This window comes from Coturnix japonica, chromosome 17 (genome assembly GCF_054131305.1).
Source record: "Coturnix japonica strain WE chromosome 17, WE-NBRP24, whole genome shotgun sequence".
Classification (NCBI taxonomy): domain Eukaryota; kingdom Metazoa; phylum Chordata; class Aves; order Galliformes; family Phasianidae; genus Coturnix; species Coturnix japonica.
In genome coordinates, this window is record NC_140679.1 from 15,997,217 (window position 1) to 16,018,748 (window position 21,532).

The 21,532-nt window shown below is 55.3% G+C and overlaps 2 protein-coding genes and 1 long non-coding RNA gene across 5 annotated transcripts; 1 reads left to right on the plus strand and 2 right to left on the minus strand.

Annotated features, from left to right (window-relative positions):
* Nucleotides 1-20: 20 nt before the first annotated feature.
* YARS1 (tyrosyl-tRNA synthetase 1) lies at nucleotides 21-4,704 on the minus strand. Of its 2 annotated transcripts, none has more exons than XM_015883300.3 (14): nucleotides 4,657-4,704; nucleotides 4,480-4,544; nucleotides 4,046-4,192; nucleotides 3,799-3,974; nucleotides 3,502-3,631; nucleotides 3,258-3,338; nucleotides 2,825-2,917; nucleotides 2,584-2,719; nucleotides 2,307-2,392; nucleotides 2,045-2,180; nucleotides 1,637-1,731; nucleotides 1,298-1,491; nucleotides 1,032-1,173; nucleotides 21-813 (listed from the first exon to the last, which is right to left on the minus strand). In XM_015883300.3, the coding sequence occupies exons 1-14, from the start codon at nucleotides 4,670-4,672 to the stop codon at nucleotides 703-705; spliced, it is 1,608 nt and encodes a 535-aa protein (XP_015738786.1). In that variant the 5' UTR covers nucleotides 4,673-4,704; the 3' UTR covers nucleotides 21-702. The 2 variants fall into 2 exon arrangements, with proteins under 2 accessions (XP_015738786.1, XP_085374650.1); XM_085518524.1 differs by having other exon boundaries at nucleotides 4,653-4,704.
* A 5,768-nt stretch (nucleotides 4,705-10,472) lies between these two features.
* On the minus strand, nucleotides 10,473-21,001 carry FNDC5 (fibronectin type III domain containing 5). Of its 2 annotated transcripts, XM_085518533.1 has the most exons (7): nucleotides 20,710-21,001; nucleotides 14,913-15,028; nucleotides 14,591-14,626; nucleotides 14,428-14,518; nucleotides 13,276-13,368; nucleotides 12,372-12,505; nucleotides 10,473-12,002 (listed from the first exon to the last, which is right to left on the minus strand). In XM_085518533.1, the coding sequence occupies exons 1-7, from the start codon at nucleotides 20,786-20,788 to the stop codon at nucleotides 11,961-11,963; spliced, it is 591 nt and encodes a 196-aa protein (XP_085374659.1). In that variant the 5' UTR covers nucleotides 20,789-21,001; the 3' UTR covers nucleotides 10,473-11,960. The 2 variants fall into 2 exon arrangements, with proteins under 2 accessions (XP_085374659.1, XP_015739210.1); XM_015883724.2 differs by having other exon boundaries at nucleotides 14,428-14,626.
* LOC146758140 (uncharacterized) lies at nucleotides 15,593-16,935 on the plus strand. The gene is made up of 3 exons (XR_014935344.1): nucleotides 15,593-15,714; nucleotides 15,871-15,949; nucleotides 16,798-16,935. It is a non-coding gene; the product is annotated as an uncharacterized LOC146758140 (long non-coding RNA).
* Nucleotides 21,002-21,532: the final 531 nt, after the last annotated feature.

Here is a 21,532-nt window from a genome sequence, read left to right on the forward strand (position 1 = left end):
ATGGGCACACCCAGGTGCTGTCAGCTTGACAATTTATTTGGGGTTTATGACAGACAGATGGTTCCCGAGTCAGTGTTTAAAGGCCTACCACCCCACCCCGCCCCGGACTCAGGTCAGACCTGGTACAGCAGGGGGGTGCCTGGGCTCCTGGCCCACAAGCTGCAGCCCCTGCCCCAGGTGGGCTGTGCACAGAGCAGGGGACAGGAGCTACCTGGCTGCCAGGCAGCTGTCCCCAACCCTGGTAGCAGCAACACAGGTTTGATCAAGCAGCTTTCCCTTTCAACCCTCATGGCAGTGCCTGCACATGCTGTGCCAGAGATACAACCAGCGAGCAGCTTTCTAGTCCATGGCACAACGGGGAGCAAGCCAGTGACCTCAGTGATGAGCCAGAGGACACGGGCACAAGAAACACAGGTCCCTTAGATGTGGTGCCACTGCCAGGCCCCAGCTCTGGCCCACAGCAGAGGTACTGATGCAGGCTGAGCAGACCAAAGGCAAAGATGTTTGGGCCAGCTCTCCAGCAGCCTCTCACTATTACAGTGTGTGGGAGACTGCAAATTCAGGTCCAGAGCTGCCAGGTCCCAAGGGCTAAGGCCCCTGCTCAAGGTTCCGGGGAAAGAGATGGCAGAAACTGGGGATGAGAGCCTGGATGGAGGGGTGGAGGGGCCAGGCAGGAGGCGTGAGCCGTGGCTCTGGTGCTTGTTAGCTGATGCTCCCCCCCTTCAGGCTTTTACACGAGATGTTCCCCAGTTTGGTCAGGAAGTTTCTCTCCTTCCACTGAGCGATGCAGTCCTCAGAGATGCGGAAATCAGCCTGGGAAGCAGAGCAGGGGAATGGGGGTCAGACCCCCCAGTCTGGGGCTGCCTTGGATGCTGCCTGACACGGGCAGCAAGCAAACAAACTGAAGTCACCCAGTGATGGGAACAGTGGCATCCACATGGCCCTCAGCATTGCCCTACTCAGCGCCTGAAGCCCCAGCCCTCAGCTCGACAGCTCTGTGCTGTGGCCCAGCCCCAAGCACAGCCCCTCACCTGTAGCTTCTCAAACACCTTCTTCTTTGGCTTGAGCTCATCGTCAGGCTCCCCGTCCTCATAGCCCTCCACGTAGACACGCTCCCCAGCACAGCACTCAGCAGGCGGGTCCAGGGGCTCCACCTGCCGTGGCTCCCCCACACTGCAGAGAGGTACACAGGAAATAGAGTCACCCCCAGGCAGTGCCCACCTGCCCCTTGGTACCCCTGGGCTCTGAGGATCCAGACTGCAGCCCTGTAAGGGACGTCTCTGATTCCCCCCCTCACCTGGACGCACACAGCACCATGCCCTGTGACTCCACGCCCCTCATCTTCTGGGGCTTGAGGTTACAAAGCAGCACCACGAGCCTGTCCTGCAGCTGCTCCTTAGGGACAAACTGCACCAGGCCGCTGACCACAGTGCGGGGCTCAGGCTCACCCACATCGATCTTCTCCACATACAGGCTGTCAGCATCTGGGTGCTGGCAAGTAAAAGCAAGGTAAGGAGCAGAGAAGGGGTGACAAAAAAAGAAAGAAGGAGACCCCTCCCCTTCACCTTTCCTCATATACCGAGTGCCCTTCTCACACTGTGGGAAGGTTAATCCCCTCTTACCATCATGCCCATACCTTTTCCACACTGATCACTTTGCCAACACGGATATCCAGCCGAGATGGGACAATAGTTTCTGGCTCTGAGTTCTTGGTGCCTTTCTCTGCAGGCTCTACAGTACAAGGGGAACAGTTGCACCATTCACCTTAAACACTGGGAGCTGGCCAAGCCTAAGGAGCACACAATAACCCCCACTTGCTCGACTTGGAAGCTCCTGAATTCCCTATTTGTCTGCACACACCACAGCAGTCCCTCCTCCACTTTGCCAGACTCTGAGAGCTGCCTTCTGCCATCTCTCACTGAGGCAGACAAGCAGCACTGGCCTTTATTCACCCTGCAAATACTCTCCAGGAATGGCCCTAGAGAGACTCCCTCCTACCCAGCCCTACAAGGTCAGAGCCCCATTTCCCCCAGCAGCTCCTTACTTGCTTTGGATGGGTTGGGATATGCCGCATTGGTCAACTTCTTCAGCTCTGGGTTGTTGAATTTCTCTCTGATGGGGTCAAGCAGTTTATTCAGGGCCACTTCCACAGAGTTCTTCAAGTCTCCAGGATGCACAACCTGTATCGTGACAAGCAGACAGGTCCCAATGTGGATTTCCAGCTCCCAGAGCTACTCTGAGCCCTCCCAAAGAGCTTGTGGGAGCCTCAGGGACAAGGGAGGCATTCAGTCCCTTGCTGTACTCACCTGATCAGCAAAGTCCTTCTCCAGAGCTTCATAGGCTGTGTATGTTTTGTTACCTCCCCATTTTTCTTCTCGCAGAATCACAAACTCTGTGAATCACAGATCAAGGCTCAAATTAATCCCAGGGGAGGCTCCCCCGGCTCAGCCAGATAAACCACCCCACTCTGGCCAAGAGCTAAAGGAGCTGCAGCAGAGCTGGCAAGAGGGTGTGCAGGGTGCAGCCAGTGTCAGTAATTGTACACTCCTGCCCCCTCCTTTTGCCCTTAAGGGAGCCCCTTACCTGACTTGAGGGGAAAGAGGACGTGCTTAATGAAGGAGAGGACACCATTGTTCTCTACATTCCCTGGCTCACAGAAAGCCTTCTTCAGCTTTTTCTTCACATCTTCTTTGCGGTCCAGAAGATCAATTTTTGAGTCCTGGAGGAAGAAACTTCCATAGCCCTTTTTCTAATTTCTTGCCTCTTCATCCCCAGTCACGAGCCCGTGCTCCTGCAGAGCCTCAGCCACTGCTCAAGAACCAACCTCTTCTGATGAGCTCATTTTGCTGCCTGTCAGACCGGGAACCATTGGATTCATCAAGTGGATGCGCTTGGCATAGCCCAGGGAAGGAAGGTACTGGGAAAATGCAAGGGAGTAAGTCATGGACAATGCTCTTTTGCAGATCAGCTTTAACTCATGCTCCCTGTTTGCTCCTGGCTCCAGATAACCTTGAGCATGGCAACAAGAGCCAGAAAACTATCATGGGTTCACATGCTCCTGACAGCCACTGCCAGGAACAGGTGGCAGCCTTGCCTAGCAAATACACCAGAGCCCCGTGGACAAGAAGAGCAGCAGCAAGAGCTGCTAAGAGCCCTGTGACACACACTGAAATCACAGTGATGTTTCTCCCAATGGATTAGTGAGAATCTGAGTCCCCCATCAGAGTCACAAGGGACTCAAACACTCCCATTCCTACCTTCTCTGCAAAGGTGAATATCTTCCTTTGATCAACTCCTCCAAACTGTGCATCAACCTTGAGGTATTCCTCGTCCAGGGCCTGAGGAGAAACAGAGCCTTGAGCTCAGCCCCAGAATTTCATGTTTCAGCTCACTCAGCCTTTGGAGGCCCTGCCTGTGCTCCAGGATCTGCCCAGGCACAGTGCTGGCTTTATCCAGCACCTCCTCAGCATACATACTGTGCCAGGCAGCCTCAACACCCACCTGCAGGCCCGGGTAGAGCAAACCACTCAGCAAAGGATGCTCCACCTGCTTCACCACCTCTGCTCCTGCCTTCTTTGCATCGTGCTGTGTCACCACAGACGACAGACGGTACACATCCAACGTGTACTCCCTGTGGGAAGGGACAGCACGGTCAGCACCAGCAGCTGCAAAAGTCACTTCACATAAATGGCCACTGAGAGCAGACTGGAGGCACCTTCACTTTTTTCACTTTGTTCCCTGAATGACAGCAGAGCCCCAACCCAGCTTATCACAGAGAACCAGGCACTCAGAACTCACTTGCTGAGCTGGTAGTCTGTGCCTCGGACAAACTTCAGCTTTTCCAGGGGCACCCCAATGCTCTCCAGCATCGCTTTGATCACATTCTCATAATAGCGAGTGCGCAGCTCCAGCAGCTCCCAGGGGGCCTTCATGTTGTCTAGGTAAGCGTGGAGGTCAGCAAAGAGGATCGTCACCTGGAACAGAGGGGACAGTCAGCACTGTGATGGCCACAGGATGCACAGGGACCCACCATCCACCCACACACCTCACAGCCGGCCTTCAGGAAGTCGGCGATCTTGGACATGGGCACGAAGTAGGCGACGTGCGGCCGGCCCGTGGTGGCGGTGCCCCAATAGATCTTCACCTCCCGCTCCTTCAGGATGGACAGCAGCTTCTCCTCACCCAGCACCTCCTGGGGCAGAGACACGACAGCGGCCGGGCTGGGCGGGCACCGGGAACCGGGCACAAAGCACCGAGGCCCAGCATTGAGGCCCCAGCATTGAGCCCAGCATTGAGCCCAGCATTGAGGCCCAGCATTGAGCCCAGCATTGAGCCCAGCATTGAGGCCCAGCATTGAGGCCCAGCATTGAGGCCCGGCATTGAGGCCCGGCATTAAGGCCCGGCATTAAGGCCCAGCACCGAGGCCCGGCCCGAGGCCCCTCCCTGTGTCCGCGCTCAGGCCCGGCCCGCACCCAGTACCTGCAGGTTGCGGGTGATGAGCTGGTACTTCTCCTGCGGGCCGGACGCGGTCTCCATGGCGGCGGCTGCGGGTCGGGACGTGTTAGCGGTACCCATAGACCCCATAGAGCCCCTTACTCCCCATAGAGCCCCTTACTCCCCGTTCCTCCCGTTCCTCCCCCGCTCCTTCTCACCCACCGGGTCCCGGTTGCATCAGCCCCACTCGGCGCTCGCCGGTGTCTCTCTGACGTCACTTCCTCCCGAGGATTACCGAGCAGTCGATGTGCCGGTTCGGAGTCCCGGATAGCGATACACACACACGGCACATGGTCAGAGTGATACCGGCAGCCCGGCACCCCAACACTGTCTAATGGATCCAGAACCCAAGAGCTTCCCAAAGCCATAAAGCGCTTCATATTCATCCCGTACGATATTGATAGGGAGCATTGCGGGGGCTGCTCCGGCTGAGGCTGGGGGCGCTGGGTTGCGGCTCCCGGCAGGTGGCAGCAGCCGAACAGCGCCGGGTTCGGCCGGTTCCGTTGCATCCAGATCTGCAGCCCTTTTGCCTCCATCATTTGTATGGCAGATGCAGAACAACAGCTAACCCACGGCTCTGGTTGCTCTCCCTCCCATTCCAGTATCCATTCCAGTTAAATTGGAATGGATAAATTTATTTGCGGCTCCCCAAAGGAATCTGAATGCTGCTGAGGCTGCGTTGTAGCAGATGTAGAAATGAGATGTGATTTGAGCATCTGTTTGGAAATGGGTGGCTGAAACTGATAATTGACCACAAAGGAAGCCTGCCAGCTGACCGTTTGTTAGCATTCACGCTTCATTATGGCCCTTCATTCAACAGTAAATGGAATCATATCCTTCTTGATGAGATCCTCCTCAGTAATTCTGCTTGGTTCTGTATCAGCCTGCAGACACGCTGAGGCTCCTTTTATAACTGTGACTCCTGGCACTGAACGTGAGCTCCCTGCTGCTCCTGCCCCCAGCAGGATGGGCTGGATGGGCCTATTTTTAGGAGGGCAGGGGAAGGACAAACTAACAAACAACATCCCTCTCTCTGAACGTGAAAACTCCCGTTTCCCACCCAAACATCTGTGCTTTGGGAGAACTGCTTCATAGCCATTCTCGTTGCAGTTGTGCATATGGGATGGAGCTGCACCACCAGCTGCTCTGCACTTCTGCCCTTCAGAGCCACAGCACTCAGTGCAGCCATGCGTGGTGCCTGCAGGCTGTGCTGGCTTTGCCTGACCTCCACGTCTGATGGAGATTTATGATGCTCCCCAGTTTTATCAGACTTCTTGCAATCTGGGATAGACCTGATTCATTACTTTCTTGAGTCAAAGATAGAAGAGGAAGAAATGCATTATGAAGAGTCACAGATGTTTGTGACCATCTGTCCTATTGTAACCACAAAGATCAAACACCTTTAGAAAACCAAATACCTTCAGTTTAAAGTGACAGGAAGGGGACAGAGGGGGGAAACAAATGTGTGGTTGACTCGAGGTGGGGTGAGATGGTCGCCAAAGAACTCACAGGGAGGATTCAGCCTCGGTTTCTTTGTCAGGAGTGAAACCACTGGCTGTGTTCTGACCTTGGTGATCCCTTGTGTAAGGATAATGATGAACGTAAGGTCAGGAAAAGGGGAGCTTGATGAGCAGACTGTTCCAGCAGCTCTCTGCTCCTGAGAGACCTTGGGCAGCTTTGATCTGCTGAGCCTTACGTGCAATCTTTTATCATCCGTACGCTTTGTAGGAAGCAAAGCAATGTGATCTGTTCTTCCCCTGCTGTCCCCCAGCTCTGACCCACACGGTACGGACACCCAGCTGTACAAACATGCAGCAGCTGCACCTGATGGCAGCACTCAGCCCCTCCAGGTCTGTGCCCTTCTGGCTCTGAATCAGAACAGAAAGCAAAGGGCACCTCTGTGTGGGCAGGATAAGGATCCATAAAGAGCCACAATTCCTTCTGATCTCACACCATGAGACATCGGGTGCTGTGTGACACTGAGTTCGCCCTCTGATAGCTGTCTCCATAGCCTCCTTTCTTCCTAAAGAATGTATCCAGAAAAGTAGAGTTTTCAAGAACACATCAGAAACTTTCTCTACAAGTTTTTGTTCCCTTGGACAAATAAAAGCCGATAGCGCAGCTTATGTAGGAGCCCCGGATTTGCTCTCAGAACATTCTGTTCCCTGGGAAGGAAGGTGTGTTACGTGGCCCTATGACTCTCATCCATCACATGACTGCAGTGCAGCGTGGAGAGACCTTTGAGTTCCCATGGGACAAGGACACACTGCGTTGTGTATGGAGAGCACCTTGAACAGCTTCACAAGGGCAGCGCTCCGGGGAGTTTGCCTCTCACTGAGCTGTGGGTCCTGTCCTGGGAGAGCAGGACAGCACACCCTGCAGCCAGCCTGGAGCTCTGGTGCTTTCTGGTGCTTTCAGTTCATTTGGAAAGAACTGTCAGTTCTAAATATCTGACATGAAAAATAAGGACTTCGCTCCTGGAAACGAAGTCACTGTTGGTGTTTGGTGCTCTGTGACTGCAGCCCAGCAGGGCCTGCAGGGAGCAGTGTGATCCAGGCACAATGCGGCGCTTCTTAGCTTTGACACCCAGCAGTGTAGGCAGGTCTCTCTCCCCAGCTGTTGGCATGAAACATTTGCTGTGCTGCTTTGGGAGCTGGCTGCTCACACTGAGCAGCTGCTGCAGAAATGCACTGCTCTGCCTGGGCAACAAGGAGGGAGCGGAGCGTGGCTGCAGAGCAGCCCTTCAATTGCTGTGCAGCAGTGCCTGCAGGGCTCAGCCTGGCTACAGCTGTTGGTGTCACGTAGTGCTGGATGGTGGGGCTGGGATGCAGCCATTGAGCGATGGGTGCTGGTGGTCGGAGTGACACAACAGAGGGTTGGGGGTGATGTGCTGGGGGTCCTGCTGGTGGGCATTCAGGAGGCTCTGTGCCTCTTGGTTGGATTATTAGAGATATTATACATCTTTGAGGCTGTTATGAGGCAGTACACAGCAGTCAATGCTGTTGATGTGAGCCTTCTGTTAAAGCAGGCATTCTGCCTCCAGTTCAGCCTTGCTGAGTTAATGACACTGCTCAGTGCGTGTCTGGGCACTGGGATGATGTGTCTGTGTGCTCTGCCCGAGGGCTGCATCCTGGTGCCGTGGGCTGGGCCAGGAGCAGTCCTCCTGATTGCATCCTTTGTGACTGTGAGACTCGTGAAGGAGCACTGCCATGGAGCAGCTCTGCGCTCTGTAAAGGATTTAGGTTTGTGAGAGGCTTTGTTGTGGAAGATTTCATTCTTTGATGCTGCAGCTGTGATTCATATGAGCTGGAAATGCTGTAAAGGGAAAAGGATTGCACGCTAAGTGTTCACAGGGGACGTGCTGCGTGTTTGCAGCCAGGGTACAACCGAGAGCTCTGCTTATGGTTTTTGCAGGAGTGGATTCCAGCAGTGTGAGCCTGGAGGAGGCAGGTTTGTGCAAGCTGGGTGTAGGCACTGTGATAAATGCCTGACAATTAAAAACTTAATATCATTTGCTGCTGTATCGCACTCTAACGGCAGCTGGAGAACTCTGCGGAAGAGGCCTGGATGGTGTAAATAAGTCACATTCAGCAGCTGGTGGCACTAAATGTGGATTTATCAGTAAAAAAGGACAGCAGTGTGCTGGGAAGCACCCAATGGCTCGGTGGGGCTGTGCTGCTATGGCTGCACGGTGACTCCATGCCCAATGTGTGCAGGTTGGAAGCAAAAAGGCAGCTTTCCTGGCTGCCAGCTTTGCTAGCTCCATCTGGGATCTCAGATCCATGCTGTGTCTCTCCTGACTCTGCTGCTAATAATAAAGGCTCTTCATTTGGAATGTAGTTACACAAAATTGTTGCTGATGCGTGAGCTGGAAGAGAACCCAGCTCGCTTTCCCTGAGACGTGTGGGCTGGGAGTGCTAAGTGGGAACAGCACTGCTTTAATCTGTAGGGTCATCAGACGACTGAATCCATGCAGATTTGTGGAGGAAACAGAAGATATTGTGGTGTAACCAGCAAGCTGATCACTCTGCTTGACAAACGCTGGGAAGCAGACTGGATTTGGTCGGTTGTGCTGAGCTTTGTTAGGAGGTTTTTCTGCAAATCTGGGGCAATTACATTTGGTGTAACACAGCATAATCTCCTTCTCCATCTGACTGCCCCATGCATTTCTATCAGCTCAATGTGTGCAGTGTGGTGTGTGTGATGTAACCTGTAATGTCTTTGGCAAATAGTGGTGTTAGCAATCTGTTCCTCTCTGCTTACATCTCCTCCAGAAAGTCACTGCCAGCTGAGGCTGTACAAACACTGTGCCATGTAGGTGTTTCCTTCTCCAGTGCAGTGAAGTGTCAGTGAAGAAGATGCTGATGCTCCCATTAGATGGGAGCGGAGCCGGTGTTGTTCCTGTCTGTGCCGGGAGGTGTGAGCAGTGCTGTGGCTCAGGAGATGCTCTGAGCAGTGTTTGCTCCACACCACGGCTCGCTGCTACCAAACTCATGGGGGAGGAACGTGGGGGTGAGCTGTGCCTGTGGGCATCGTATTGCAGTGCTTGGAAGGATGTGGGAAAATGGTGCTCAGCTTCAAGCAGGCGCTGTGTGTTGGCAAAGCGTTCTGTTTTCAGCTGCTTGCTTCTCGCTGTGCCTGTGGGCTCTGCTCACTTGGTTCCTGGGATGAGCATCCTGCAGCAGGGCTGGTTCAATGGGAAACACTTCCTTGCAGGGCTCTCTGGGATCCCCCACTCCCTCCCCCTCCCAGTTCTGCTCATTAGCATTCAGTGAAGCCTCCCTTCTCCAGCCCTGCTTCCAACATCCAGCCTGAATCTGCCAGTCAGGGGAACACAAGTAGGGAACTGTGGGTCACCTTTAGGATGAGTGCTTCTGTTGTTCCTTTCCTCCTTGATCCCTTCCCTTTATTGGCTGTAAAACACCCCTGTGTGGCACAGGGATTATTTTTGGGCACTGCTGATGACAACAAGGTATTTTTTCCTTGGGATTTGACTTGGGATTGAAGTCACACAGCCCGGAGCCCTCATGGAGTTTGACCCCAATGGGTTACAGTGGAGAACAGCAGTGAAGACTTCAGTGTTTGTGAATCTCAGAAAACAGAATCTCCTTTTCCTTAAAATGGGAAACCTCTTTTCCTAAGATGGTTCCTAAAACCTGGACTTCCTACATTAATTCATAGCTGTCTAAAATGTTTCCTCTAAGAGAATCATTAGGAGGTAATCATTCAGGCTCTCCCCGAGCTGAGCTGCTGCCAGCTCGCTTCTGTCTCTTCTCATTAATGGCCTTATTTCTTTTACCTTTAAAGCCCACAGTTATGAAACATAACCGTAACCCTTCTGCCTCCCGCCTCAGCGTGCAGCCAATTCTGAATGCTGAGTGAATGGTTACGCTTTAAATTTTAATTCCCCATTTCCACTGAAGGAAGAGTGAGCTCATCTGTTAGGAAAGATGTGGCTTAAAACTGTGAGTGGGAAACAGCAGCAAAGAATGGGATTTGGGCTGAATTACCAGGGACAACTGCCTTTATAGAGAACACACGATCCTCCCTCCCCCAAAGCCGCCAAATTAGCAGGCTGATTTCCTCACTTGCAGCCCTTTGTGGGCTGCCTGCTTGGCTGTCTGCTCCAGGATTACGAGGGAGCATCTCCCTTATCATTTTGCACATGCTGCACCATCTGTCCTAAATCTCCCTTTATAGGGTTATGGATTCCAAACGGCGTTTCTTTCTTGGGAGGTAAGAGGCACGTCTGAAGGATCTCACCAGGTATGGCTGCAGTGCTATTTATACCTCCAGCCCTTTCCCCCCCCCCATTCATTCCACAGCTGCAGAGGACTCAGAGCCATTCTGGTTTCCTACACCCACAAAACCTACAGATGGTGGGACATATGAAGCCCCCGTGTTCCACCCTGTGTGTGCTCTGCTTGAAGTGGGCAAATACAAGAGATTACGACTTCAAACAAGACACACCTTTAATCTTTTGTTGTACATTATAAAATGTTTATTGCTCTGTCTGTATCAGAGGTGTTGACCTCTCCCTCTCGGTGATGGAGGAGTTACGTTCTGGCAAAGGATCCGTGGAAGAGACCACAGGGGTTGGCCTGGAGCTGGCGCAGGGGAAGCCCTTCCAGTCCACAAAGGATGGGCAGAATCCCGGTGCTTCCCCCCCTGCGCTGAGTTGGAGCCGTTGGTGCTGAGCTGGAGCAGCGTTGCTGGCAGCTGCCGGCCCGGTTCCGTGCTGGGCCTTTAACTCAGGTGTGGTGTAAAGAGATTAAAGCCCTCCTCAGGCCGACCTGTCTGATGGAGCAAATAGGATCTTGCCTCATCCCCTTGTGCATGTGGAGTGGTTTTGTGGAGCAGGTAAATACAGATACCCCATGGCACACGACGAGAGTTAATCTGTTCCATGCGATGCACTCCCAGGCGTCCCAGTGGGGAGGAGACCCGGCCCCTTCCATGACCCCCCTGCACATGGGGGGCTGCCCGGCACAGCCCCGGCATCACGGAGCAGAGCCAGACCTTCCCACTGCACCCCATGGGAGAAGCCATGAAGAACTGAAGCCCTCAGTAAAAAAGGTCCCTTAGGCAAAAGCCTCCTGCCATTACCACCAGGACCTTGCATAGCGACCGGTAGCATCCGTGTTATTTTTTTCTTTCTTTTTTATTTCTTCTCTTTTTTTTTGCTAACTGGCTACATCTGGATGGAGTGTTCTCACACTGCAGCTGCTGAAAGTACCATGAAGATGGTTGGGTTTATCCTGGAAGCTGAACAGGGCCTCCTGGTGCCCCCTTGTCTCAGCCTGTGCCCCAAACATCTGAGATGAAGAACAGCGCTGTGTGATGGGGGGCAGCAGTGCTGGATGCTGGCTGGGAAGCAGCTGAAGGAGCTCCTGCAGTGGGTCTGCAGCCTGCAGTGCTTCTCTTTCCTCTGTTTCTTACAAACCCCACCCGTGAGATGCTGCACATCGCGCGCCAATGGAACAAAGCGAGCTGAAAGCGCACGGCAGCGCAGCCTGTCTGCAGTGAGCTGCTGTCCTTCCTTCCCGCTGGCTGGGGGGCGGTGCTGGTGAGCTCCCAGCAGTGCTGCTGAGATGGGTGATGGTGAGACTGCACTACAACAGGACAGTGCACGTTTCCAAAGGTGGGAAAAGCACTCCAGGAGACGGAGTGTGAGGGTGGGGAGCGTGAGGGGCCGCTCCCATGCGGTGACCCATGAGCAGCAGCAGCTCTCATTGGTGCCTTTCCATCTTGGTTGGGCTTGGGTTGTGTTTTGTTTTGTTGTTGCAGGGTTTTTCCTTCTGGTCGGATGTTTGCAGAGCACAGATGAGGAAGGAGCTGCTGTGTGCCATCAAGTGATTGATGGCTGCTGGGTCTCCTTCCCAATCGCTCCAATGCTATTTCACCTCCCCAGGCATTGAGGCTCAGAGGCAGAAGGTGAGCGTGAGAAGTGGAGTCCTGTGGAGCTGTTACGCCTCAATGATGTTCACCGAGGGTTTGTTTTTTGGGAACTGGGAGAGAGGAGACACAGGAAGAGAAGGTGTAGAAACAGCTGGGGAGGGACAAGTACCCCCGCTGGGTCTGTGCAGTGTGTGTGAAGTCTTGTGTAAGAGCTCACTCCCGTCCCTTGTGGGTTGTGAAGAAGGGATGGCTTTGGCTCGATTTGTGATGGTCTGCTTGTAAATGTGTGTATTAGTGAGCTGTCTCCAGTAATAAGGAAAGGCAGCACAGTGGGGGATGCTGCGGTGTTGGCATGCGTGGAGGCAAAGGGGCATTTCCTTCCTGCCTCCCAGCTGGGGGGGGGGAGGTGGTGTGGGGCTGCTTGGGGGGCTGCTGGGAGCTGCTGGAAGCTCCTGCCTGGTGCACCCCCCAGCACTCACCTTGCTGCGGAGCAGCCCCCCACCCTGGTGCTCAGGGGTGCTGTTCTCTGAGGCGCTCTTGGCTTTCTCCTTGCTGTTGTTGGGCTCGTTGTCTTTGATGATGTCGTACTGCCTGCAGAACAGGGCGATCACCCCTGATGGGGAGAAAGCATTAGTGAGCACACGGAGGAGCTCAGCCTGCAGAGCTCTGTGCTTGCCAGGCAGCTCCGTGCCTTCTGGTGGAGATCACAGCATCATCCACACTTGCTCCTTTCTAACAGCCCTCTGGCTGCTTCCTACACAAGTTCCTTGCTAAGATAGTTAGACAGAAGGGAGAGAAGCTTCAGGCTAAGTGGGATGAGTGCTTTAAACCCTACGTTTGCATGGCAATAGCACTATGTGGTTAGGTGGGATCTTTGCTTTGCAAGCACAGGAGCTCCTGGAATTTCTGCTTGGTGGAAATGTGCCTTGTGGCCCTTTCATCTGGGAGGATCTGGAGCTGGCAGATGAGGGGCAGGAACTCAACCTGCCTGTGCACAGTGTCAGCCTGGACCTCCAGAGGAGCAGGACAACATCTGCAGGTATATAACAGTGATGGCAGAACTCGTCAGAGAATTTCTGTTTTGCATGAGAGCTGGAGCCATAATAAGGCAGATAATTGCTGTAACCTGCGCTGTCTGAAGGGGCGTCCTGGTGGATGGCTGATGGTGTTAGCATCAGTGCTTCCTGGAACAATGGAGCTTACAGGATTAGCTATGCTGAATTAGACAATTGGTTCATCAAGTCCATCACCGATGTGGTGCCTGCCAGCTCAAAGAACTGATTCACCTGATTTCAGCTCCTGGAGTGCAGGGGGAGCACACGCACCTGGCAGGGCAGCGTGTGCTGGGGGAGAGATGTGTGTGGACAGAGAGATGGAACTGACCTGCCCACATAAACAACACCACCACAATGATGAGTATTTCCCCCGCGCGCAGCTGTTGGTTTTTCTTCGCCATCTCCTTCATTGTCACCTCATCTGCACAGAGGGAAAGAGAGATGATGAAACCCAACTTCTGGCTCAGCCGTGGCCACCAGCTCAGCTCGCACCATAAGCTCAGCCACTGCCCTGTGCTCATCTCTGCTGGCATGAGATGGGGAGAGGGAGGAGAAGTGAATGGGGACAGGCTGACCCACGCTGCCTGGCTCTGTGGCAGCTCACCCTGCTCTCCGTTGGAGCCGTCTGTGCCTGTCACAGCGCCTTGCATGCTTCAGCAGTTCTCTCCCAGCTCAGCGTGAGGAGCTGGGCACGGTATTTCTCAGCAGAGCTGTGGGGTTCAGGGATATGCTGAGACTTTTTGCAGGGCGTAATTCACCTCCTCGCCTCCAAAGCACTAAGAGGATTACAGCTTAGGCCTCCAGGGAGGGAAGCAGTGCTCCTCTTAGTGCTTTTAGATGAACAGTAATTCTGTGTTTACAGACACCAAACCGTTTTGGCAGGAAGAGCCAAGAACTTGCAGCATCCTGGGAACCATGGCCAAAAACCCTGTGGCAGGATGAGCCCTGGGTCAGCAGTAATCCCTGTAGTCCCGTGGGACTCAGGTGGTCCCATCCAACATCAGCAATTCTGTGATTTGGCATCAACTTTTGAAACATAAGAAAAGTGGCATTCCCTACTTGTAAGAATGCAGGGCACTCTGTTCCCAGGCTGGAAACCTCCTTGCTTTGCTCCTTAAATCTGAAATGGGAGGAGTGGGCAGACAGCCGTTGGCAGCAGTGGCTGCTGACCTCTTACTGGAGCAAAGGGACATCATCTTCATCTTAGATGTATGTGGTTGCTTTCAGTGCTGGGCTGTATCTGTGTCAGAATTCTCGTGCAGTGGTATGTTTATGCTGGGCTTAACCCTGACAGCAGTGCAACTTCAGCATCTCATTGACTGCTGGGAATGCTCGGAGCATCCCCCATGTCTGTGCAGGGCTGTCAGAGGGCCCTCAGCCCTGTGTGCAACCCAGCTATCCTCACTGCACGGGGGCCTTTTTTCCTCCCTGCGGAGCCCTGCTTTGTCTGGGGGCTACACAGGAACTCACCCACACTTGCCTTTATTTTTAGAAGCCAGTTTCTCAGCTTCCCTGGGGGTCTTGAAGAGGACTGGCTCACTGGCAGGGCTCTGGCCTTGGATGCTGATGGCCTGGACATGCACAATGTACTCAGTGTCCTCCTCTAGGTCCCAGAGGGCACAGGAGCGGGTGGTGGTGTTCACCTCCTGGATGAAGCGCAGCATCCGCACGTCCTTCTTCTGGAAGCCGAGAGAGGAGAGCACAGAGTGGTGGAGGGACCTCCTGTGTGCACTGCTGGTGTCTGAAACCACTGCTTCCTGCCCTGTCCACCATGGGCACGGAGACCTCTGCAGGGAGCAGCACACCGAGCACTGCTGCCAGGAGGATGGGGAGTGAATTCCTCCCACAGACCATGGGACAGGACGAGAAGGAATGGGCTCACACTGCGGCAAGAGAGTTTGGAAACCGAGGGGACCTGGGGTGAAGATGAACTTGACCGAAACTGGGGAACCATAGGCATCGTACCTGCTGGGAAATGGCAAATCCAATGACAACTTCATCCTCCAGCACGTCCCAGGTCACTACGGCTGAGTTGGCTTTCAGGTGTTTGACTGTGACATTGACCGGAGCCGATGGGCTGTCTGCAAGGAGGGACACAACGCTGCAGCTATGGACAGGAGATGGAGCGAGGGCAGGGAGTGGGAAGGGACCCAGGGGGAGCAGAAGGAAATATGAGGTCTGGCCATGGTCTGAGGCATGAGAAACTGAGCTGCAAATGGCCTTCCTGCCAACAGCTCTGAGTGTGGGACCTGGAAATGGCAGGTGCACGTCTTAATTACCAGCAAGGCTCTGGAGCTCTTTGCTGAGGGTGAGTGGCCCTGAGTGCATGGAATATCTGCACACACACCCCAAAACTATCTGAGGATGTGTCTGAGCATTGATGAGCTCACACGTCTCCTCTCTCCCAGCCACGTGCTGTGTTTTCTCTGCTGTGTCCCATTACAGTCTGACAGCGACAGCTGGGAGGAAATGCAGGATCTGTCTGGGAGGCATGAAAGCAGAATGAGTGCTCTGGAGGTCTGAAATTCAGCGGCAGTAAATAGGAACGTTCCTTTGCTTTCCCTTGCGGGCTTGCCAGCATTTTTTTATACGTGTTTTTGTATTTTGCACCCAGCAGATGGACTCTCTGAGATGCTCGGAGGACATTCCCCCCCATCCTCTCACTGCTCCCAGAACAGCACACACCAATGGACTGCTGTGATGTGGAGGAGCTGGGCCACGAACCAAAGGTGGTGAATGCCACCCAGTTTGCTCACAGCCACACAAGGTCGGTATGATGAGGATGGGCTGTATTTCCCTGCATCAAGGAGTAACACTTCTCTTACTTTATAACCATTGCACAGTGCTGCCCTTCTGGGGCTGAGGTCAACCCCAACAGCAGGAGATGTGTGCACGTCTCCAGTAACACTTGTTGGGTTTATAGTCAGCCCTGGATGCCTGAATGTGGCTGAAAATACACCAGCCGGAGCCTTGGTGCCAACTGACAGCTGACCTCACTCCTGGTGAGCATTCCCTTGGGGAGAGAGAGAATAAGGGAGCATGGGATGCCTCAGGGAAGGTCAGTGCTGCTCTCTTAGCAGAGAAATGGTGATATATTGCTGCCCTCCCTCTGCAAACAGCACCTGGTGCACCTGGTATGCAACAATACCCCATGGATCACCCCAGTGCTGCTCCCCTCCCAAGGCAGCTCCTCACCATCCCCATCCTCACGTGCTGACCAGGGACCAGCTAATTTTAGCACTGAGCGGTCAGCAGACGGAATGGGAGCGGGAAGGGTTGTGAGTCATGGCTGATGAATGTGCTGGAACACATGGAGGGCGCAGAGGGGCTGGGAGGTGACAGACAAAGCAGAGGGGCTGCAGCCGGGCACCTCGCCTGCTCCCAGTGCAGCTGTGTCACTAAATCCCTTCATGGGCGCCTTGCCGGGGTATTTTTAGGAGAAGCTCCCAGTGTGGTTTGAGGAGGGCTTTGGAAAGAGAAGAATTAACCTAATGGGGAGCAGAGAGCAGAAAAAGCTTCACATGGGGAAAAGGGAACGCAGCGCACTGCTGAATCCCTGCTGGGATGTGTGACCTTGGGGGGGCACAGCACAAAAAGCACCGAAGTTTCTGTCCTGCTCTATGTCAGAGCATGGGGGAGGTGGGAGTGTGCGGCAGAGGTGAAAGAGGAGCAGGCAGCCTCGGGGAGGTGGGAGGCAGTTGGCAGAGCTGCGGCCGATGCCTGGAGCCTGCGGAGCAGAACAGGGTGCGGGTAGGAGAGAAACAGCCTCTATGTGGGGAGAGACAGCAGCTACAGTTGGGAGATAACACAGTAATATCCACATCTGAGAGTCTCTCCTTCGCTACTACAGAGCAGCAGCAGCTACACATAAATCAGAGGTGTCAAATCAGTGCAGCAGTGATATGAGAAGAGAATGTAGCGCGGTGTTTGACAGAAGTACAAAGCCAGGAAGACGAGTTCCCTGCTCCCAGAGCTGAAAGAAGAATTGGCAACTAAAACTAATCCGTGAGCTCTTTTCCCCACTCCCAGGAGGTGTGTGATGAGATCATCCCTTCCCCAGATCTCATCCCTGCTCCGAGGTGCTCCTCCAGCTGTGGATCCAGCTGTGCCCGTGGAGCTGAGCACAGTGATTTCTGTTTCCCTGCTGGATGTGGAGGGTCAGCGCCTCCCTCAGGGCCATGGGCTGCCAGACCCGAAGGGTTGGTGCCTTTTGCTCTGTTTAATGTCAGCATCCCCATGTTGTGATGGGGCCGTAACTAAGATGAAGATGTGGTGGTTTATAGTGAGGAATGGCTGCTTCACCACCAATAGTGCTTTGCATGTGCCTTGTTTCCCTTCCACAAGGACCCTCTGTGGGGCCTTTCAGCAGGAGTGGGTCGGGGCCATCTCTGTGCAGGGAGCTGTGAGCGGCAAAGATTACCCTTAATCCTTTCTTAGTGCTGGAAATTCCTTCTGGCCTCTCATTAAACGCTCTGCTGATTGTTAATGGACTTTTATTTGGGAGAGGGAGGAAAAAAATCCAACAGGACTACTTCAGAGCTTTGAATCCTTCCTGGCTTTTTGCTGCTGGTGCAGCACAGGGAGCAGCAAACTGCCCAACTGTACAGGGAATGCTTGCCCTGGTGGTGACTGCAGTGTGGGACGCATCCGTGTGTCCCCATCCCACTGCTGACACATCTGCTGCTTCTGAGCTTGGAAGTGCCTGGAGTCAGAAGCTTCCTATGTGGGCAGTGGACACAGTGTGTGTTTGTTCACTGAACTCCCCTTCCCCATACAGCTCCTCGACTGTTGTGCATCAGCCCCGGGACACAGTGCAGCCATTGGAGCATCCAAACCCAGCAGCTCTGTGCTCCTGCACTGTGACCTCTCCCACAGACGCAGGGATGGAGGGGTGCAACCTGCCATGGCAAGGAGCGTCGCTACGGTCTGATGCGATGCTCTGCAAAGCACCACTGCCTGCGCACCGAGTGTGAGCACAAAGCCCTGCTTTTACTGCATTCAGAGCCGTTCTCTGCTCTCCCAGCATGGCTCCCTTCACTGGATGTAATTGCTTGTCAGCTTTATGGGGTATGTAGGCTGGCTGGCGCGCCGTTCAGCTTCCCTGAGTGCTTTAATGAGGAGAGACTGCGGGGCAATGGGAGAGAGTGGGGCACAGCACAGCCCTGTGTCGGGTGAGCGGGGCTGTGTGGGAGCACTGCAGCTTCAGAGAACACAAAGAGCAGCCCCTGGTGCCTCCATCTGGGACAAAGGGAATTATTTCCTGCTGCTCACCCACTCCTCGTGCACACAGCATGATAGCAGGCGGCCCCAGCTGTGTGCCTGGTGGTGATGCTTGCTGTGCTCAGCCTTGGGCATTGCTCTGGGTGGGAATGGGGCACATCAGCCTCATGGCCATCACTACCCTGCAGAATGTTGGTGCTGTCCGACCTCTGCCTGTGTCCCAACTCAGTGCTGGGTCACTGTGGTGTTTTATCTGGGATCCAAACATCCCAGCAGTGCTTGTGCCATGGTGCGGCAGCTCAGTGCATCCGTGTGACATCGGAGCAGTGCTGGCAGTGGGGTGGCTGAACACCCCAAGCTTTGTACCCAGAGCTCTGGCTGCTCCCATGCCCAACACCTGGGTTTTTAGTGCAAGCATAAAGATCTGCGTGCTTCAGTGCTCCACACATTTATGCTTTTAACTGAATTATGTTCGAGTCAGATCTTAATTTGGCCTCTGAGTGCTTTATAAGACAGGAGGGGTTTATTAAACAATCGATGCCAAATGAGGCCACACTCAGCACCAGCACATGGGCACAGCTCCATGAAGGGCTGCTCCTGAGCCCTGCTGTTGTTCTGTGCACGGTGTGTGTGAGCAAAGTGCTCCGCAGGAGCCCTCTCTGTCCTCCCTATGCACATTCCCAGCAGGAGACAGCACTCAGAACAAGACAGCACAGCACCATCCCTGCTGGGAGTCTGACACCAGGGTCAGAAACCTCCACACTGCAATTAAATCTCTCCTACGCTGAAAGCAGAAATCAATACGGTGCTTACGCCACTCGTCAGCTGGCCAGGAATCTCTGTGGCCCTCGGGAGCTGGGAAGGGGCTGCAAAGAGCTGCTGGAACTGCTGCTGTGCAGAGCTGCTATGTTGGCCCTGCATGTGGCCCGGCTGCACCGTGGGGCCCTGGGCTGGAGCTGCACTGGGGCTGAAGCCTCTCCCAGTCACTTTTCCCTCCACTCTATAGAAATCTGACCTGAGCTGCTCTGCAGGGATGCTGTTTGCCCTGCTGGAATGAGGACTATTTTGATTCCTCTTCCTACTGCTGTGCATCATTCTCCTACTTTTCCTGCAGCAGCAGCCCCACATCTTTTCCCACAGCCCCGCTGCCTCAGCCTCGAGCTCTGCCTTTCACCAGGCCTGCAGTGTCAGAAGGGGAATCTGCACCATTTCCCCCAGGTCCCTGCAGGGATGGCAGCTTTCAGCCTTAACAGTGCATTCTTTGACAGCAGCCTGCGGGAGCTCTGGGTGCAAGGGGAGGAGAGCTGGTGCCCCTCCATGAGCCTTCCCAATACCTCTCGGCTCACTCACCTCAATGGTCTTGTGGCCACATGTTCAGGTGGTTCTGGAGCCACAGAGCTGATGGGGACACTGCCACCACCTCTGTGTGACCTTGGGACAACCACACCATGCCCACATCCCTTTTGTTCCTCCCTGCAGCCCCAGCTCACAGCCCCTACAGAGCTGGGGGAAGCAACCCCAAGGTCATACAGCTTCACATGCCCAGAACCATTGGGGATCACATCCCCACTGCACAGCGCAGCCACCAGCAGGGCTGCACTGCCCAAAACCTCACAGGGACCCAATGGCCACAGCCAGTGCCGGGGAGATGCAGGCAGAGGCGGTGATGGGCAGAGACACAGCTCTGTGTTTACTCTCCATCGCTGGCTGAGGTGATTCAAGGATAAGGAAGAGCAGGGGAAGTGTCCCAGTTTACAGGCAATAGAAAAGGCCATTCCAATCACAGATGTGCTCTTTTCTCCATCATTCTCTCCTTTTAGGAATGTTCTGCTCATCTCCCCGTGTCTGTCCATTCATCATGCCAACATCTGGCCAAGGATGTGTGTGTCAAACCCAACAGCATCCCGAGGGGATCCCGCAGCCCCGGTGTGGGTGGGATGTGGGTGGCTGTAACCCCACAGCAAACAGAACCACAGAGCGCAGGAATTTCCCCTCCCCGGAGCCGTGCGGGGCTGACAGTCACCCACAGCCCCCAGGAATGTGAGCTATCCCGGCGTTCTGCACATCAAAACAGCTGCTCCATCAGACCCCGCAGCCTCAGTGCGGAGCAGACAGAGCCGGGAGGGCCGGGGTCGGGGATGGGGCGCTGAGGGTTCTCGGGCAGCTCCCAGCAGCGCTGCTGAGACGTGGCATCTGCGTGGGCAAACAGGCGAAGGCTCGTCTTGGCTGGAGCAGGACCGAGTGTTTCCTGCTCGTGTCAAAAATAGGACAAACCCCCGGGGACCTCCATCCTCCCCACAGTTCCCCTTGGAGGATCAAATCGCCTGGAAGTGTCACTCGGCCGGGTGGCTCCGCGCCCCACGGGGCAGCTCAGAGGATCTGTCTGGTGCCGACACGCGTGGACACCGCTCTGCCCGCTGCTCCGCTCCGTGAGCCGCAGCCGCAGGGCCGCTCCTCACCCGGTACCGGCGCTGTCCCGGTGCCCAACTCCCCGCACGACCGCGCTGCCCCCAGACGCTCCCCGAGTCCCGGCGGCCTTTACCTGCCTCCACCGGCCGCAGACCGGCGTAGCTGAAGCAAAGCAGGAGCGCGGCGCCGGTGCAGCCCAGGAAGGGCTCCATCCCCCGCGGCCGCCGCGCCGCGCCGGGCCGAGCCGCTCCTGGCCGGCGTCCCGCGGGCGCGGCGGCGCCGTTCAGCACCGCGGAGAGCTCCGGGGCCCGGTGCCGGCGGGGCCGCCCGGTTCGGCCGGGGGCGGCTGCGGGCTCGGCGGCGCGGCTCGGTTCGGCTCGGCTCGGCCGGGAGGCGGCCCCGCCGAGCCCCGGCTCCGCCCGCTGCAGCGCTGGGCAGCCCCGCTCCGGTCCCTCCCCCGGCCCGGGGGCGGCTCGTCCCCCGCCCCGCCCGGCCCCGCCGTCTGCCTCAGTTTCCCCCAGGCGGGACCGGTAGCCCTCGGCCCGGACCGACCCGGGACCGCTCCCCCCCGCTGGCAACGGCAGACGGGGCCCGTTCCGGTGAGACCCCCGGCGGGTGCGTGGCAGCGGTGACATCTCACCCATCAGGGCTTCGTGCAGCCCCGGCGTGTCTCCGGGCTCTAAGTACAGAGCAAATGAGCATTAGATGAGCTGTTCGAATTAGCTGTGCCTTTGGGTTAACGAAGCCATCGGCGCTCTGATTTATGGTAATCTGCTGGAGGAATCGGCTCAGCCACCACACCGCGTGGCCTTGTGTGGGCATCGGTTGGGCCTCAGCGAGCCCTGTGCACCCTCATTGCAGCCATAAACGTGTCTGACCCCGCAGTGTGTCAGGCAGCATCCCTCAGGCTCTGCCTGGTACTGATATCCCTCCTGCACTGCTGGGGGTGCGGAGCG